We start from the raw sequence: 19,909 nt of genomic DNA on the forward strand, positions 1-19,909 counted from the left end.
AGCTTCATGAGGGCATGTCTTGCTCAACATTTTATTCCTAGCATCTACTTTAGCACCTGGAACTTTGTTTGAAAGTCTAAAATTAGAGATTTTCTGAAATCATCAACATGGAAGTAAAAGAAAAAACAGGAGAATATTCTAGAGAAAAAAGAGCAATGAGCTTAGTGGGTACACTATAGAAAGGCCTCATAGGATGTGAAAGGAAAAAAGAATTGTATAAGGAAATCTCAAATGGGGTACAGCAAAAAGTAAATGGAGCAAAACTATTAGAAAAAGAATAAGGGGGCGCCTGGGTGGCTCAGTTGGTTAAGCGACTGCCTTCGGCTCAGGTCATGATCCTGGAGTCCCGGGATCGAGTCCCGCATCGGGCTCCCTGCTCGGCAGGGGGTCTGCTTCTCTCTCTGACCCTCCTCTCTCTCATGCTCTCTGTCTCTCTCAATAAAATAAAATAAAAAAAAAAGATATCATCAGAAACATTTAAAAAAAAATTGTTTCCTAGAACTCTTATTTGGAACTGTGGAATTTTTCCATCTTTTTGGTCAATATAAGTAATTTTAAAATGGCAAGGTAGAGGTTGAACATAGGGAAGAAGGAGGTCAAAATAACCTGCTACTGTTAACCTTTTCCTTTCAGCTGGACAGCATGAAGTTGTAGCTATAGGCACAGGTGAATACAATTACAGCCAGTGCATTAAGCCAAATGGAAGAGTGTTACATGACACTCATGCTGTTGTTACAGCAAGAAGGTCTCTCCTTAGGTAAGGTAACATGTATATTTAATGCCACCAAATATTAATGCTTTCAGCCCAAAGTAACCACCTATCAGTATCTTTATTCACAAATGGAATTTTACTGATCATTGAGCCATGGATATGACAGTCTTTCCATGTCATTTTTGAAAACCTTACAGTAACTGCAGTGTCTATAATCTGTGGATTTTAGTGGCTTCTATTATCGAGACCTTATGAACTCAGTTTTAAGAGTTCTACAACTTTTTTTTATTATACCATCTTTATTACTGATCAAAGTAATTGGAATATATAGCTTTATATCTGGACCAAGTAGGCTTAGTAATATTCACCTCCCCCCAAATTAGTCATATTTATCCAAAGACATTGCCAGAAACCAGTAAGTTTCCATTTATGAGGTCTATGCAAAGTTTACTGTATAGCAGAATGTAGATATGGTATTCTTTTTTTTTTAATTAAAGTATAGTTGATATATAGTGTTATACATGTTAATGTTCAACACTCACTACACTCACCGCCATGGTAAATATAGTCACCATCTGTTACCATATGATGTTATCACAGTATTACTGATTCTGTTCCCTTTGTTATACTTCTCATCCTCCTGACTTGTTTGTTTTATAACTATAAGTTCGTACAGGCTGGCAGATCTTAAAGAGAGAGAAAAGGGCTGAGGTGAGCATACCTAGTTTCTTTTCCCAAATTCTTCAGTAGTCACTCTGCTCCTTACAAAAGGAGTAAATAGCAGGTAGGAGAGAAAAGCCAGGAATGTTACTCCTTAGAAGTTCCTTCATATGAAAAGTGAGAAATTTGTTTTCTTCTCTAGGATCCACCAGATTATGGTTCTGTTAAGCCATTGAGCTTACTTTTTATAAAACTTTTTTATGGAAATTTTCAAACACAAGTTAGAATAGGATAATGAATTCTATCATTCAGGTAATCAACATTCTGATACCAGTATCCAATGAGCATATCCAATTATCAGCGTATCTAGTTATCAGCATTCTGCTGTTCTTATTTAACCTATGCATCCTCACTTTTTGTTGATGGTATTTTCTTTGGTAGAGTATTTTAAAACAAATTTAGACATTATTTTGCCTGAAAAACTTTAGTACATGTCTCTATAAGGAAAGAATCATATAATCTTAAAAGGAAAGGAAAGTTTTTGAGAAATCCATGAAGGTAATGCAAGTCGTTGTCCCTCTAATCCTCATTGGTGCTTATTAAGTTATTTGACCTCTTTAAAATTACCTCTTCTATATTTATTTCTTCCCATGCTTGGCCCTGTTACATGCTTGTGCTGAATTTTCTTACTATTTCTTACTATCTCTGATGAAAGGGCTAAAATCATGTTTTTTATTTAATAAGCAAAATAGTATTTGTCCCCTGATGTGATTAGTATTAGTTTTTCAGGAGATTTGTTTCATATCTCAGTATAACTTATGGTCTTCATTGTATTGTTCTTGTACTTCTGTGTTTTTGTCTTTAAAACCACTAAGGAGCAGGAACCACGGTTGTTGTTTGTCTGAAAGTAGAAGCAAGGCAGAATTTTGACACTTCAGGTAGGAGACTGAAAGCAGAACTGTCTGAGAACAAAGAGAGGGATCAGTAGAGAAATGGGTCTTTTGCAGGATATGACAATTGAGGACTCAAATGTGAAATGAGTGGAATGGTAGTCCAGGAATGGCACTTTTAGGCAGATCACATGTCAGACTGGGCTCCAGTTGAGGACTTCTTACAGGATTTAATGCTTCATTAAATAAGGTTAAAGTTATTTTCGGAGTTCTTATCAATATCAAAACTTTCCACATGGGGGGGGGACATTGCTCACAACACATATGAATAGGAATATGACACTTAAGATAAATTACTTTAAAATTTTATTACTTGATAAAGTTATAACCCTTTTATTTTAGGTACTTTTATAGACAGCTTCTACTCTTCTACAGCAAAAATCCTGCTATGATGGAAAAATCAATATTTTGTACAGAACCAGCTTCTAATCTACTCACTCTCAAACAGATTATCAACATTTATCTCTATATGAACCAGTTGCCTAAAGGGTCAGCTCAAATTAAGTCACAATTGTAAGTATCATGGAAGTTGTTTTTAAAATCAGTCAGGATGGCTGTATCATATATTCTGAATCCCTACAACAATAGAACAAGTAAATTCATATCTGTTCGTATTCTCCCTCTGGCTTGAGGTGTTATTTGTGGCCTGCTAGAGGGCCACTCAATCAGATCTGATCTATTACTACTCAATCTGATCTATTTCTACTTCTCCACTCCTCCCCTCCACTCAATCTGATACACTACTACTACTTAAATATTTCCATGTACTCTACCACTTTCTTTCTATGCTGTTGAAAATTTTTTTCTTTCGCGTTTTAAGGCTTCATACATGTTAGGAAAGCATGGATTTATGCACTCTCAAATACTAATACAGGCGCTAAGAAAAATGCAGTTTGTTTTTCTAGTCAATTTGTAGCCAAAACTTCATTATCTTGATGAATGGGTAGCATCAGCATGAAATTGAAACAGTACAGACAAGCACAGAGGAGAAAGCAAGTCTGACTATCTAGAGATAACCATGGTTAATACTTTGTTATAAATTCTTCCAGTTACACATTTGAAAACAAGGACAAGGAGGGTTCCTGGAGAAATTCAGGACAAATGATTTTACATTTAATTTTTTAACATTTTATTGGAGAAGAATCTTGAATACAAATTGTCAGGGTTTTTTTTTTCTTCATTCTCTTTGTAGTTTTTAAAAATTTTCATACAGAGAAAATAACTGTGGTAGGAACAGAAATTAGGTTTCCAGTTGATTTTAAGGGACATAAAGGCAGTAAAAAGAATTTATCTTTGTCATAAGGTCTACATATGGTTAATTTCTCTTTGGTATTAATCTTGTGGAACCAAGTCACTCCATTCCTACCTTGCTTTAGTTTCGCATCTGTTTCTGTTACTAGAATTAAATGTACACTGGCAAGTTAGGTTTGAAAACAATTCTTAAGTACATATAGATTTTATTTTGTCAACTTTGTTTTTTCTTTTTTTATTATGTTAATCACCATACATTACATCATTAGTTTTTGATGTAGTGTTCCATGATTCATTGTTTGTGTATAACACCCAGTGTTCCATTCAATACATGCCCTCTTTAATACCCATCACCAGGCTAACCCATCCTCCCACCCCCTCCCCTCTAGAATCTAGTTAACTTTGTTTTTTATTTTTTAGATTTTTTATTTAAATTCCAGTTAACATACAGGGTAATACTAGTTTCAGGTGTACAGTATAGTGATTTAACACTTCCATACAACACCCGGTGCTCATCACAACAAGCGCACTCCTTAATCCCATTACCTAGTTCACCCATCCCCCTGCCCACCTCCCCTCTGGTAACCATCAGTGCATTCTCTGTAGTTAAGAGTCTGTTTCTTGGTTTGCCTTTCTCTCTCTTTTATTCCTTTGCTCATTTGTTTCTTAAATTCTACATATGAGTGAAATCATATGGTATTTGTCTTTCTCTGACTGACTTTCACTTACCAGAATACTCTCTAGCTCCATGCATGTCATTGCAAATGGCAAGATTTTGTTCTTTTTTACAGCTGAGTAATACTCCATTGTGTATACTTTGTTTTTTAAAGGAAAAAACCTTTCCTTTTTCTAGGCGTCTTAATCCACATTCTATATCTGCATTTGAAGCCAATGAAGAACTGAGTCTCCATGTGGCTGTTGAAGGCAAAATTTATCTGACTGTCTACTGTCCTGCAGATGTTGTTAATAGAGTAAGCAGTATGTCCTCAAGTGACAAATTGACAAGATGGGAAGTGCTTGGTGTACAGGGAGCATTGCTGAGTCACTTTATACAGCCAGTTTATATCAGCAGTATACTTGTTGGTAAGTGGGATTTCCGTACCTCCTGGCGTCTTTCCCTAAGTAAATATATTTTATATCAGTATAAAATCAGATTTTGCATACATGATCCTTTATTTAAGGTAAAAAACCACATTCATTGTTTCATTGAGCTTTTCATTTCATGGTAACTTGTGATCATACTTGGCATAATATGACTTCTATCTTATGAGGAGAAGAATTAATATTTTAAATTAGCCAGTTAGATGTATTATACCTTGAATGTACACTTTTGTTTGCACAATACTTAAATTTTTTCCCTTTCTTTTGGAAAAAGATGTTTCCTTGAACTTCTCAAGTCTAAAAGCTTATATTTAATCCTTAAAATAAGAAAAATCTTAAATGCCCATTTGGTTTTTTTGCTACCTTTTTCATACCTTTGGTTATGATCTGGATCCTTTTAATTTGTCAAATGAGTAGGAAGTAACTAGAACACAAGATAAATAATGTGAATTTGTAATTTACTTCTTTCTTTGGTGGGAGGTATTACAGAATTATGTAATTATATTTGAATTGTTTTTCAGACATTATGTCAGTAAACAATTTGGGGGCTCATTTGTATAGTTTTCATAAAGCCCTGAGTGTTGCAAAACTTTAATTTACCCCTTTAATTTAAACTTTAAAGTATTGAAATACTTTAAATACTACTGTTATTTGGTTCTTCTTTGCTTGCCATTAATTTTTTATAACAATTGCATGTGTAAGCTTGAGATCCTCATATGGGTAATAATTTTGTTTTCAGGTGGTGATATTTTCTGTTTTTTAAATTGATTTTTTGTTATTTATATATTTTATACCCATTTCTTAGGAATTTCTCTTACAGGTAATTTTTCAGTTCCATGTGTATATAAGATGCTATTTTTGTTTGGCTTTAATAAATTGTAAAAAGGAAAAGATTTATTTTCTAACATTAAGCTTATTTTCTTTGTATAGAAAATACATTACTTGATTCACAATTCAAAGGATTCAGAAGGATTTTCAGTGAAAAATTTCCCTCCCATCCTAGTCCCCAGGCACCCATTTTTGTTCAGTGGCATTCATTGTTACTAGTTTGTTGTTTTTCTTTCCAAAGATAGTTTATATTGATAGAAGTAAATGCATATTCTCTTTTTTCTTTCTTTTTGTATTTTGTATGAATAGGTAATACAGCTCATACTTTTCTGCATCTTGCTTTTTTCATTTAATAATGTATCTTGGAAATATTTCCATGTCGAGTATGTAAAGAATTTTCTCATTATTATTTGTGTCTCACTGTATGGTATGTCCTTGTATAAAGGTATCATAATTTAACCACTTGTAGGTTGAGGGAAATTTAGATTGTTTTCTAATTTTTTTCAGCTAGCAAAATGCTATAGTGAATGACCTTTTTATATTTGTTATTTGCACATGTAAAAGTATATCTGTCTCTAAGATGAATTCCTGGAAGTAGAATCACGGGCATGTATGCATTTGCAATTTTGAAAAATGTTATTAAGTTACCCTCCAAATCACATTCCCATTGGTAATATATGATAGTGCCAGTTATTCTTACCCTCAAAAGTAGTTACTTCTAAATCTGCTTTTTCCAAATATATATTCTTGTAGATGATACATTTCTTAGATTTAATTTGCTTACTAAATTTCTTTGGATTGTTTTCTTTTAGTCAGGTCTGATACTTTCTCAGGCACTTAAACTTATTTCAATTTCCTTTAAGAAAGGCTCTTTTTTTCCTTGAATGTCTATTAACTATCTAAGAATTGTCTATGTGTTCTCCAGAATCACAGCTTTCTTTGACTTTGGTGAATAAAATATAAAATTTGTCATTTATATGACATAACTCCATACTATATTTAGTTTCTTAAAAGGATGAGTATAGGTTCTTATAAAATCATTTAGTATTTAGCTAGTGGTTTGGGACAGGAGCTTAAAAATTAAATCTCTTGTCATTTTGAGTGTCATCTTTTACCTAGCAATGGGGAATACCAGGTAGCAATAAAAAACACCATATAAGACTTAGTAAAATTGTTTCTGTTCTCCTTCTTGGCATCTTTGTGGGACATATCTAAAGCTAATTGGCGTTCTGTCTAGTATAACCTAAATGATTTTAATGTGTTCAAGTTGTTGGTAAAATTGCAGATTTTTGGACCTCTTAAGATCTCTATTCTGTGTCTGGGGGAAGGGGTAGGAGTTTTGAGACAGAGGAATATACATTTTAAAAGCACCACTAAGTGATTCTGATACAGATGATGTGAATGGCTCTTGGAGAAATACTCATTTAAAGTTTCTGTACACTAAAAGAGAGAAATTTAGAGAGCCAAAAGAATCTTCAGAATTCACTGAACTTTATTAGTAGTCTAGTACAGCTTCTCACTTAGTACATAAACTCTTTTAATGCCATTCCTGATAGAGTATCATCTAACCCTAGTTTAAAAGCATCCAGTAATGTGGAGTGTAGGATTTAAAACCAATCTATCCTATTAATTGAATAGCCCCAGTTTTTAAAACAATTCCTCCTTATTTAGAATTGGAATTTGCTTCCCTTTAATTCTGTACTGACACTATAAGTTAAATCTAATTATTTGAGGATAATGACCTCATCCTGTTCTCGTGTAAGTTTTATGAAATCTTTTACAGTTCTTTATTTTAATTCTTAAAAACCTTATTTACTAGATCATTTACCAGTGGGGAGAGTATTACATTTTAAGACTTACTTAACTTTTCAGAAAGTTTACAGAAGCCAATTTTATGCTGTGGGTGTTCTTAGATGTTCATTTTATCACTTTGTGGTAGTAGTCTTCCTTCTTTTGTAGGACAAAAGTCTTAGGCTTGCATTAAAAAGACATTTACTATTATTTGAATAGAAAATAATCCAGAGTAGGGGTGCCTGGGTGGCTCAGTCAGTTAAGTGTTGGACTCGTGATTTTGGCTCAGGTCATTATCTCAGGGTTGTAGTATCCAGCCCCGGTATGGGGCTCTGTGCTCAGTGCAGAATCTGCTTGAGATTCTCTCCCTCTCCCTCTGGCCTGCCCCCTGCTCATGCACGTGTGCTCTCTTTCTCTCTCTCAAATAAATAAAATCTTAAAAAAAAATCCATATTGGGAAGAAAATTCACTTTGCTTAAGTACTTAAAAACAGCTGGATTTATATTTTCAAGCTTTTTAAGGTATATTTGCAAGGTTGGTATTCTGTTATGGTAAGATCATCTGTCTAAATATTTCTAAGTGTTTGTCCAGAGGTATTTCCGTCTAGTTCTTTTAAAAAACTAATTTGAATTGTACATTTGGATTATAAAGAATGCCAATTGCTGACTCCCTCCTAATGAAAGAAACATTTGATAACCTTAGAGATTCTGTTATTCATTCCTTTTTTTTTTTTTTTTTTTTTTAGATCAGTAATAGGTTCACAATGTTAATAAAATACTTGCCCCAAATCATTCAGTTTGCCTATTGGCAGAGCCTGGACTCAACCAGTTTTATAACTTCTCATGCTGCTGCTTTTTGTATTAAATTGAGCTCTGATAGCTTTGTCTGAGCATAATGAGTACTAGAATCTCATTGCTGTGTCTGTTAAACTTGACACTCTTGAAGGCAGATGCTTTGCCACACTCATCTTAGTCCAGTTTGTGCTAGGGGGTCAGTAAATATTTCATGAATAAATGATTTGAGTCAGCATGTTTTGTTTTTGAAAGTGCTTTTATTTTTCTACTTAACACTAATACTGCCTGGAACACTTGAAAAATTTTATTCTTTATGCTTGTTGCATTTTATGCTCACCCAGGAAGCTTTGAAAATAATGTGAGAATGGCATTGGTATTAATATCCCAATCCCTCAAGATTCTAATGTGCATCCAGGATTGATAATTACTGCTCTCTGATAATCTAATCTTTCACATTCTTTTTTCATCAGGTGATTATTGAGCCCCCTACTATATGTTAGGTGTTGTACACTGTTGGATTCTCAGGGATACCATTCATGTAATAAAATACAGAGTGAGCATTATTAATACAAAGGCAAGATGCTTCTTGCCTTTATGTATTCTCCTGGCCACACATTTGTGTTTCACAGGAACATGATTTGTTTTCTCTGGATGTTCTGTGATATATGGGTGGTGTGGGTAAAATGTAATGCCTCAGACTAATTATGATGTTCCAGATGTGGTAGGACCAGTGCATAGTTCTTTAATGTTTGATTTTTTGATTTATATACTTTATTCTTCATGCAGCCTCAGTTTTAAATAGCTGTTTCAGCAACCATTTCTGCTGACTTACATTACACTTATGGTAGATTAAGCTCCTGAGAATCTTTTCTGTATAAAAAGCTGTCCAGTTAGGTCAGCTATGGTCCTTGATTAGATTTAATTTTTTAAAATAATTTTTTATTGTTATGTTAATCACCATACATTACATCATTAGTTTTTGATGTAGTGTTCCGTGATTCATTGTTTGCGTATAACACCCAGTGCTTCATGCAGAACGTGCCCTCTTTAATACCTTTCACCAGGCTAACCCATCCCCCCACTCCCCTCCCCTCTAGAACCCTCAGTTTGTTTTTCAGAGTCCATTGTCTCTCATGGTTTATCCCTCCGATTTCCCACCTTCATTCTTCCCCTCCTGCTATCTTCTTTTTTTTTTCTTAATATATATTGTATTATTTGTTTCAGAGGTACAGATCTGCGATTCAACAGTCCTGCACAATTCACAGTGCTCACCATAGCACATACCCTCCCCAATGTCTATCACCCAGCCACCCCATCCCTCCCACCCCCCACCACTCCAGCAACCCTCAGTTTGTTTCCTGAGATTCAGAATTCCTCATATAAGTGAGGTCATATGATACATGTCTTTTTCTAATTGACTTATTTCACTCAGCATAACACCCTCCAGTTCCATTCACGTCGTTGCAAATGGCAAGATCTCATTCCTTCTGATGGCTGCATAATATTCCATTGTATATATATATACCACATCTTCTTTATCCATTCATCTGTCAATGGACATCTTGGCTCTTTCCACAGTTTGGCTGTTGTGGACATTGCTGCTATAAACATCAGGGTGCATGTATCCCCTCAGATCCCTACATTTGTATCTTTGGGGTAAATACCCAGTAGTGCAGTTGCTGGGTTATATGGTAGCTCTATTTTCAACTTTTTGAGGAACCTCCATACTGTTTTCCAGAGTGGCTGCACCAGCTTGCATTCCTACCAACAGTGTAGGAGGGTTCCCCTTTCTCTGCATCCCCGCCAACATCTGTTGTTTCCTGACTTGTTAATTTTAGCCATTCTGACTGGCGTGAGGTGGTATCTCATTGAGGTTTTGATTTGGATTTCCCTGATGCCGAGTGATGTTGAGCACGTTTTCATGTGTCTGTTGGCCATTTGGATGTCTTCTTTGGAAAAATGTTCATGTCTCCTGCCCATTTCTTGATTGGATCATTTGTTCTTTGGGTGTTGAGTTTGATAAGTTCTGTACAGATTTTGGATACTAGCCCTTTATCTGATAAGTCATTTGCAAATATCTTCTCCCATTCTGTCGGTTGGCTTTTGGTTTTGTTGACTGTTTCTTTTGCTGTGCAAAAGCTTTTTATCTTGATGAAGTCCCAATAGTTCATTTTTGCCCTTGCTTCGCTTGCCTTTGGTGATGTTTCTAGGAAGAAGTTGCTGCGGCTGAGGTCGAAGAGGTTGCTGCCTGTGTTCTCCTCTAGGATTTTGATGGACTCCTGTCTCACATTGAGGTCTTTCAACCATTTGAGTTTATTTTTGTGTGTGGTGTAAGGAAATGGTCCAGTTTCATTCTTCTGCATGTGGCTGTCCAGTTTTCCCAGCACCATTTGTTGAAGAGACTGTCTTTTATCCATTGGACATTCTTTCCTGCTTTGTCGAAGATGAGTTGACCATAGAGTTGAGGGTCCATTTCTGGGCTCTCTATTGTGCTCCATTGATCTATGTGTCTGTTTTTGTACCAGTACCATACTGTCTTGATGATGACAGCTTTGTAATAGAGCTTGAGGTCTGGAATTGTGATGCTGCCAGCTTTGCTTTTCTTTTTCAACATTCTTCTGGCTATTCGGGGTCTTTTCTGGTTCCATAGAAATTTTAGGATTATTTATTCCATTTCTTTGAAAAAAGTGGATGGTATTTTGATGGGGATTGCATTGAATGTGTAGATTGCTCTAGGTAGCACTGACATCTTCACAATATTTATACTTCCAAACCATGAGCATGGAATGTTTTTCCATTTCTTTGTGTCTTCCTCAATTTCTTTCATGAGTATTTTATAGTTTTCGGAGTACAGATTCTTTGCCTCTTTGGTTAAATTTATTCCTAGGTATCTTATGGTTTTGGGTGCAATTGTAAATGGGATCGACTCCTTAATTTCTCTTCTGTCTTGTTGTTGGTGTATAGGAATGCCACTGATTTCTGTGCATTGATTTTATATCCTGCCACTTTACTGAATTCCTGAATGAGTTCTGGCAGTTTTGGAGTGGAGTCTTTTGGGTTTTCCACATAAAGTATCATATCATCTGCAAAGAGTGAGAGTTTGACTTCTTCTTTGCCAATTTGGATGCCTTTGATTTCTTTTTGTTGTCTGATTGCTGTGGCTAGGACTTCTAATACTATGCTGAATAGCAGTGGTGATAGTGGACATCTCTGCCATGTTCCTGACCTTAGGGGGAAAGCTCTCAGTTTTTCCCCATTGAGAATGATATTTGCTGTGGGTTTTTCATAGATGGCTTTTATGATATTGAGGTATGTGCCCTCTATCCCTATACTCTGAAGAGTTTTGATCAAGAAAGGATGCTGTACTTTGTCATATGCTTTCTCTGCATCTGTTGAGAGGATCATATGGTTCTTGTTCTTTCTTTTATTAAGGTATTGTGTCACGTTGATTGATTTGTGGATGTTGAACCAACCTTGCAGCCCAGGGGTAAATCCCACTTGGTCGTGGTGAATAATCCTTTTAATGTACTGTTGTATCCTATTGACTAGTATTTTGGTGAGAATTTTTGCATCCATGTTCATCAAGGATATTGGTCTGTAATTCTCCTTTTTGATGGGGTCTTTGTCTGGTTTGGGGATCCAGGTAATGTGGCCTCATAAAACAAGTTTGGTGGTTTTCCTTCCATTTCTATTTTTTGGTAACAGTTTCAGAATAGGTATTAATTCTTCTTTAAATGTTTGGTAGAATTCCCCTGGGAAGCCATCTGGCCCTGGGCTTTTCCTTATTGGGAGATTTTTGATGACTGCTTCAATTTCCTAAGTCGTTATAGGTCTGTTCAGGTTTTCTATTTCTTCCTGGTTCGGTTTTGGTAGTTGATACATCTCTAGGAATGCATCCATTTCTTCCAGATTATCTAATTTGCTGGCATAGAGTTGCTCATAATATGTTCTTATAATTGTTTGTATTTCTTTGGTGTTGGTTGTGATCTCTCCTCTTTCATTCATGATTTTGTTGATAGGGGTCATTTTTCTTTGTGATAAGTCTGGCCAGGGATTTATCAATTTTGTTAATTCTTTCAAAGAACCAGCTCCTAGTTTCGTTGATCTGTTCTACTGTTCTTTTGGCTTCTATTTCATTGATTTCTGCTCTGATCTTTATTATTTCTCTTCTCTTGCTGGGTTTAGGCTTTATTTGCTATTCTTTCTCCAGCTCCTTTAGGTGTAGGGTTAGGTTGTGTATTTGAAACCTTTCTTGTTTCTTGAGAAAGGCTTGTATTGCTATATACTTTATTCTTAGGACTGCCTTTGCTGTATCCCAAAGATTTTGAACAGTTGTGTTTTCATTTTCATTTGTTTCCATGAATTTTTTTAATCTTTAATTTCCTGGCTGACCCATTCATTCTTTAGTAGGATGCTCTTTAGCCTCCATGTATTTGAGTTCTTTCCGACTTTCCTCTTGTGATTCAGTTCTAGTTTGAAAGCATTGTGGTCTGAAAATAGGCAGGGAATGATCCCAATCTTTTGGTACCAGTTGAGACCTGATTTGTGACCTAGGATGTGATCTATTCTGGAGAATGTTCCATGGACACTAGAGAAGAATGTGTATTCTGTTGCTTTGGGATGGAATGTTCTGAATATATCTGTGAAGTCCATTTGGTCCGGTGTGTCATTTAAAGTCTTTATTTCCTTGTTGATCTTTTGCTTAGATGATCTGTCCATTTCAGTGAGGGGGGGTGTTAAAGTCCCCCACTATTATTGTATTGTTGTCGATGTGTTTCTTTGCTTTTGTTATTTTTTTTTTTTTTAAGGATTTTGTTTATTTATTTGACAGAGACACAGTGAGAGAGGGAACACAAGCAGGGGGGAATGGGAGAGGGAGAAGCAGGCTTCCTGCCAAGCAGGGAGCCTGATGCGGGTTTGATCCCAGGACCCTGGGATCATGACCTGAGCCGAAGACAGACACTTAACGACTGAGCCACTCAGGCGCCCTGCTTTTGTTATTATAGATTTAACTTTTTACTTCACCTTTGAGTTTCATGTTATTTTAGATGACCTGAGATAAATCAAGCTTGCCTTATAATATGCTGTAATTTTAGAGCTGTATTTTTCCAGGAAGAATTTTTAGCCTCAAGATATGAACAAAACCATACTTCAGGTTTAGTTAATAGTTAAAGCATACACATATAAAGAGGAAAAGTAAAATTTCTAATATTAATATACTTTTTTCTATTACATTATTGCTTTTATACCACCTTTTTTAAAATTGTATTTTATTATGTTATGTTAATCACCATACATTTAGGTGAAAAAATTTGGTATGTAAGGAATCTTAAATGGAATTTGACTTTCAGGGTTTTTTTTTTTTCCACATGTGTCTTGGTATGTTAGGCACAAACAATGGCATTATTTCATTATAGTATGTCTTAGTCTGTTTGGGCTACTACAACAGAAATTCCACAGACTGGGTGTCTTAAACAACAAACATATGTTTTTCACAGTTCTGGAGTCTGGAAATTCCAGGATCAAGGTGTTAGCAGATTCAATGTCTGGTGAGGGCCCATCTCCTGATTCATAGATGCCTGTTTTCTCACTGTGTCCTGATACTGTAGCAGGGATGAGAGCCTCTTTTACAAGGGTGCCTCACAAAGGCCTACTATTATATTGGGAATTAGATTTTAACATATTTTATGGGGACGCATTTAGTCTATAGAACAGTAATAATATGTTAACATTTTCTTTTGAATCCATGTCTTCTGTTCATTATAGATACAGTGACTATTCCACAGACCTTATTTCTTCCCAAATGTTTGTGCCCCAGCATATCTTTTTTTTTTTTTTTTTTTGTGCCCAAGCATATTTTTAACTAGTCTTCATTTGTCATTACTTCTTAATTTGGAATGTTCAATGGAATACTTACTGTCTATTGATGAATAAAAAAGATGTGGTATATACATACAATGGATTATTACTCAGCCATGAAAAAGAATGAAATCTTGCCATTTGCAACAGCATGGATGGATTTAGAGGGTATAATGCTAAGTGAAATAAGTCAGAGAAAGACAAATACCCTATGATTTCACTCATAAAGAATTTCAGAAACAAGCAAGGAAAAAAAAAATAAACTGGAAAATAGACTCTTAACTATAGAGAACAGACAGAGGAAGGGTTGTAGGTGGGGGGCTGGGTGAAATACATGATGGGGATTAAGAGTACACATCTTGATGAGTGCCAAGTAATATATAGAATTGTTGAATCTGTATATTATATACCTGAAACTAACACTGTATGTTAACTATACTGGGATTAAAAAAAACACACACACACACACAAAGGAGTGCTTAGAAAAAAGGTGTCAACAGCAATTCGTGTTCTTTTTACATCGTTTTCTAGTTTCCAAATAGTCATAATGAGTGTAAGACCAATAGCCATCTCAACAGTTCCAATGTATGGAAACAAAACTTTGTGATGTAATGTCTAGTGGTATAAAATTTCTCTTTGTGAGAACTTCTGACGCTTTAAGGAGAAAAGAGATCTACTTTTGAATTACTAATTTTTAAATAGGAATGACTTGTCTAACTTCTGTTTTAAGTTTGATGAGCCCACTATTTTATACTATACTAATGATATTACATCTTTTTGAGCATTCTTTCAACAATTATTTTAACTGAAAACTCAAAGGTTTTGGTATTAGCCCACATTGTAACCAGAAATGGTCATTATTTAAATTATTTTGTGTTGTGAAACTGGAACATTGTGGTACTGGAATAGTTACAATTTGTGGCCCTTAGATGTGGAAAAATAACTTAATCTCACCAGCCATCTCTCAGCCACATTTATCTCCTGTATTATTTGCTGGTTTCATGCTGTAATCTGAAAAATCAAGACAGGATAAGCTAATTCTCTCTGGCAGAACCCTGTAAAAAGTACTATATTTTTTTTCTGGGTCAGTTCTGGCTCTTCACTTTTATTCACTGGAATGTCAATTTGTTATTTTCTGTAGATTCCTTTTTAAATGGAAATTATGACCATTGTTACCTTGTCCTGGTTCTGGTAAAAAAAATATAGAAGTAGCTGCTGAGAAGTAGGAAAGGAAAGGTTGCAAGAAAAAGATAAAAAGACTTTAGACTGTTTCCTTTTTTTTTGGTCTAGTCTTTTGATATTGAACTTCTGAGTGTTTTGTTTTTACTTTCTAGGTGATGGGAATTGCAGTGATACTAGAGGTTTAGAAATTGCTGTAAAGCAACGTGTTGATGATGCACTCACTTCAAAACTTCCAATGTTTTACTTGGTCAACAGACCTCATGTTAGTTTAGTACCTTCTGCATATCCACTTCAAACAAACTTGGAATATAAATCCCTGAGTCTGAATTGGGCACAGGGGGACATTTCTTTGGAGATTGTGGATGGCCTAAGTGGAAAGATCACTGAAAGGTTAGCATTACTAATTTCTTTTAAAATCACGTATTTAAGCAGGACACTTGTGGTAAGCAATGGGTGTTGTATATAAGTGTGGGATCACTAAATTGTACACCTGAAACTAATACTGACTAACTGGAATTTAAATAAAAACTAAAAAAAAAAAATCTTAAGAGAAAATACGTTTACAATACTGTATCAGAAAAAAATCTGCATATAAATGGGCCTGTGCAGTTTAAACCTGTGTTTTTTAAGGGTCAGCTGTATTTAGAAGGGTCCTGTGCAAGTGTAAGGGGCCCAGAAGGTTAAGCTTCACAGTAAATCTAGCTCCATCTATACTATAATAAAAACAAAACCCTTAAAAATACTAAGCAAAAATGCATTTTAATAGAACTTTTAAAATCATTCTTTTTTAGGTGCAGTTTTTTGAATTCTGAACAATTATAGTTACCACTGAGTGTGACTACTTTGTAGGCATTGTACTAATTTTAAAAAAACACACATTTTGTTTCTGATGAGAAGACAGACCTGGAGAAGTTCTATAACTTACTGGAGTTAATTAAGTTGAATGGAGCCAGTATTCAAAATCAGTCTCCAGAACCTATATTTTTCTAAGTATCATTTCGTGATTTTAATTAACACTAGAATCATATAGTGTATTTGTTTTAAAAATACATTTTCTCTTACTGAATCCGAATTTCTGGATCTAAAGCTAAGAACCTGTATTTTTGACATGTGTTAAAATATGTACTATGTTATACTGCATTCTTATAATAACCCTATAGATTAGGTTGTTGCTCTTTTACAGATGAACTGATTCAAGCTAGGTTTAATATCTTGCTTAAAGTCACCCAAATAGTAAGTAACACAGCTGGGATTCTTATCTGGACATTTTATTTCCAAAGCCCTTGCCAGTAACCATAATATGCTATGCGTTTTAGACATTTCTTTATAATATCCCTGCCATTGATTATCAGGTGAAACTAAAACTGTTCTTTTAGCGTGACCGTACATTTATAATGAGGTAATGAATAATGTTAAAAATTTAAATGCTTAAACTGCTTTCTTTGTGAAAGATGGGTTTAAATTAAGACCACATACAAATGTTCCTTGGTATGACCTCAGGCATACTATTGATTACTTCAACTAATGTGAATTACACTAATCTTGCCTTCAATCAGCTGTTAATAATGGACAAATTATACACATACAAACAAAACAAGTCTTTGAAAAGACATGAAAAAGTCTTTTACTGAAAGCAGATAAAATACGAGCATAACAAAGCTAAAATTCGTATAAAATGAGCTTAGCTAATTTATTATAGCTAAATGCTTGCCAGGTGATTACAAATGAAGAGAGCAGATGTGATCTAAATATTAGACAAGGTGTAGTTCAGCTCCATAGCATTACATAAGGCAGAAGACTCTTTATTATTATTATGTATAATTCACAAGGAAGAAAGAACAGTTAGGGATTCTATGCACAAATAATATAGTATCAACATTCATAAAGCAGAAGTTACAGAAGAGGAGGAAAAATAGAAATCCACTACTGGTTGAGACAGTAATTGACCTTTCAGTTCATGATCAAGTAGACAAAACAATACGCAAGGATATAGTGATTTTAAATAACGAAAATGTAGATTTGATTAACTTACACAAAACTCTGCAGTGTAAATATATAAAATACACCTACTTTTGAAGAACCTATAGAATATTGAAAAAAAACTGATCCTACGTTAGGCCACAGAGAAAATTTCAAATTCTAAGTTAGAAGCAACGTGAGAACCCAGAAGTGGACCCTCAACTCTATAGTCAGCTAGCTAATCTTTAACAAAGCAGGAAAGAATATCCAAAGGAAAAAAGACAGTCTCTTCACAAATGGTGTTGGGAAAACATGCAGAAGAATGAAACTGGACCACTTTCTTACACCATACACAAAAATAAATTCAAAATAGATGAAAGCCCTAAATGTGAAACAGGAATCCATCAAAATCCTGGAGGAGAACACCGGCAGCAACCTCTTTGACCTCAGCCTCAGCAACTTTCTACTAGACAGCCTCCAGAGGTGAGGGAAACAAAAGCAAAAGTGAACTATTAGGATTTCATCAAGATAAAAAGCTTCTGCACAGCAAAGGAAACAATCAATAAAACTAAAAGGCAACCTATGAAATGGGAGAAGATATTTGCAAATGACAGATCAAGGGCTACTATCCAAAATCTATAAAGAACTTACCAAATTCAACACCCAAAAACCAAAAACTCCAGTCAAGAAATGGGCAGAAGACATGCACAGACATTTCTCCAAAGAAGACCTACAAAAGGCTAACAGACACATGAAAAAATGCTCACCACCACTCATCATCAGGGAAATACAAATCAAAACCACAATGAGATATACCACCTCACCCTGGTCAGAATGGCTCAAACATAATACCCTGGAAACAGTGGATGTTGGTGAGGATAGGGAGAAAGGGGAACCCTCTTACACTGTTGGTAGGAATGCACACTGGTGCAGCCACTCTGGAAAACAGGATGGAGGTTCCTCAAAAAATGAAAAATAGAGCTATCCTATGACCCAGCATTGTGCTACTAGGTATTTATCCAAAGGACACAAAAATAGTGATTTGAAGGGGCACCTGCACCCCAAAGTTTATAGCAGCAATGTCAACAATAGCCAAAATGTGGAAAAAGCCCAGATGTCTATCAACAGATGAATGGATAAAGATGGGGTGTGTGTGTGTGTGTGTGTATGGGAATATTACTCAGCTATCAAACAGAATGAAATCTTACCATTTGCAACAACGTGGATGGAACTAGAGTATATTGTGCTAAGTGAAATAAGTCAGAGAAAGACAAATACCATATGATTTCACTCGTGTGGAATTTTAAGAAACAAAACAGAGAGCACAGAGGAAGAGAAGGAAAAATAAGATAAAAATAGGCAAACCATAAGAGACTCTTAACTAGGAAACAAACTGAGGGTGGCCGGAGGGGAGGTGGGTGGGGGATGGGGAAACTGAGTGATGGGCATTAAGGCAGGCACTTGATGTAATGAGCACTGGGTGTTATATGCAACTGAGGAATCACTAAACTCTACCCTGAAACTAATAATACAGTATATGTTAACTAACTTGAATTTAAATTAAAGTTAGAAGCCATATAGAGAGCATTTTCTGATTGTGATACAGTAAATCTCTAAATAACAAAATCAGTATACTAGGAATTTCTTTCATTGGGGAAAAAAGTCCTCTAACTTTTGGCTCAAAGAGGAAATATAAAATGAAACTGCAGAATATTTAGAAAACAAGGATATTGAAAGCATTACATATCAGAACTCGTAGGATATACAGCTAAAGCAAAGCTGAATGGAAAAGCCAGTACTTCAGATGCTTATATCAAGAGATAATGGAAATAAATTAAGCAGAATGAAGAAATCAGAAAAACTGGAAATGTAATTTAAAGAGCTAAATAACAAAAAGAAGTAATAAAAATCTGATTCTATGGGAAAATGTCACTAGCGAATCTCATATTTAATAAAAGGGAGTAATTAACAGTAATAGATTAAAAGAATCGTAACTTATTTGCTCAACCATGTAAATATTTTTTAAATCCTTGTGAAATGCATACATTTCTAGGAAAAATTATTTCTATAACTGGTACAGAAGAGGGAAAAACCTAAACAGTTATTTTCATAAGAAAGTTATCAGGAAGGTGCCCTAACTATTCTCAAAGAAAGCACCATTCTGAGGTGGTTCAGAGGAATTTTTAAACCTTTAAATAGCAGAACTTTCCAGTGCTATCTAAGAAGATGGAAAACATTAAAATCCTTTTATGGAGCAGGTGTATCACTGCTATTAAATCTAATAGAAGATTGCTGCCTCCTTCCACAGAAGTTACAGATGAAACTTTCTTTTATATCCAGGCAAAATAGCTAAATAAAGTATTAAGCAAAATTTAACAGTACATTAAAAAAATACATATTTTATACAACAATATCAATTGGTATTTTTTGTAGGAGTGAGGATAGTAATAACATAATAGAAATACCAGATTACAAATTCTTATTAAAATAGTCATTAAATGATCTAGGGATACCACATGTTCATCTCTCTAAATCCCAAGAAGGCATATAATACATCTCTTCAGCTATTCTAGATAAAGATAATAAAAAAGCAATAGTTTGATATGTTTGTTAAGGATAAAATGTGTGTTTATTAGTCAGAAGTATCATCATGATTGATGATAACATCCAGAACAAGACACAGTTGTTTACTCTTGCTGTTAATATTTTACTTAAAGCATTTGGACAAGAGAAAGAAATGAGAGATTATGAAATACTGGAGGAGGTAAAATTACTATTCTTTGCATATGGTATCATATTATACCAGGAGAATCATTGGGAAA

General features: G+C 34.9%; 1 protein-coding gene across 1 annotated transcript in view; it reads left to right on the forward strand.

Moving 5' to 3' along the window:
- ADAD1 (adenosine deaminase domain containing 1) overlaps positions 1–19,909 on the forward strand; it is a 50,779-nt gene that overhangs the window by 17,940 nt on the left and 12,930 nt on the right. Inside the window, exons 7-10 of the mRNA XM_064583140.1 lie at positions 634–757; positions 2,665–2,835; positions 4,427–4,656; positions 15,281–15,518. Of these exons, the coding sequence (XP_064439210.1) occupies positions 634–757; positions 2,665–2,835; positions 4,427–4,656; positions 15,281–15,518 (763 nt within the window). The remainder of the gene's footprint in view (positions 1–633; positions 758–2,664; positions 2,836–4,426; positions 4,657–15,280; positions 15,519–19,909) is intronic.

The sequence above is a fragment of the Mirounga angustirostris genome, unplaced genomic scaffold (genome assembly GCF_029215605.1).
Source record: "Mirounga angustirostris isolate CCGP_5_RB_7025 unplaced genomic scaffold, mMirAng1.0.hap1 SCAF_2, whole genome shotgun sequence".
Classification (NCBI taxonomy): Eukaryota; Metazoa; Chordata; class Mammalia; order Carnivora; family Phocidae; genus Mirounga; species Mirounga angustirostris.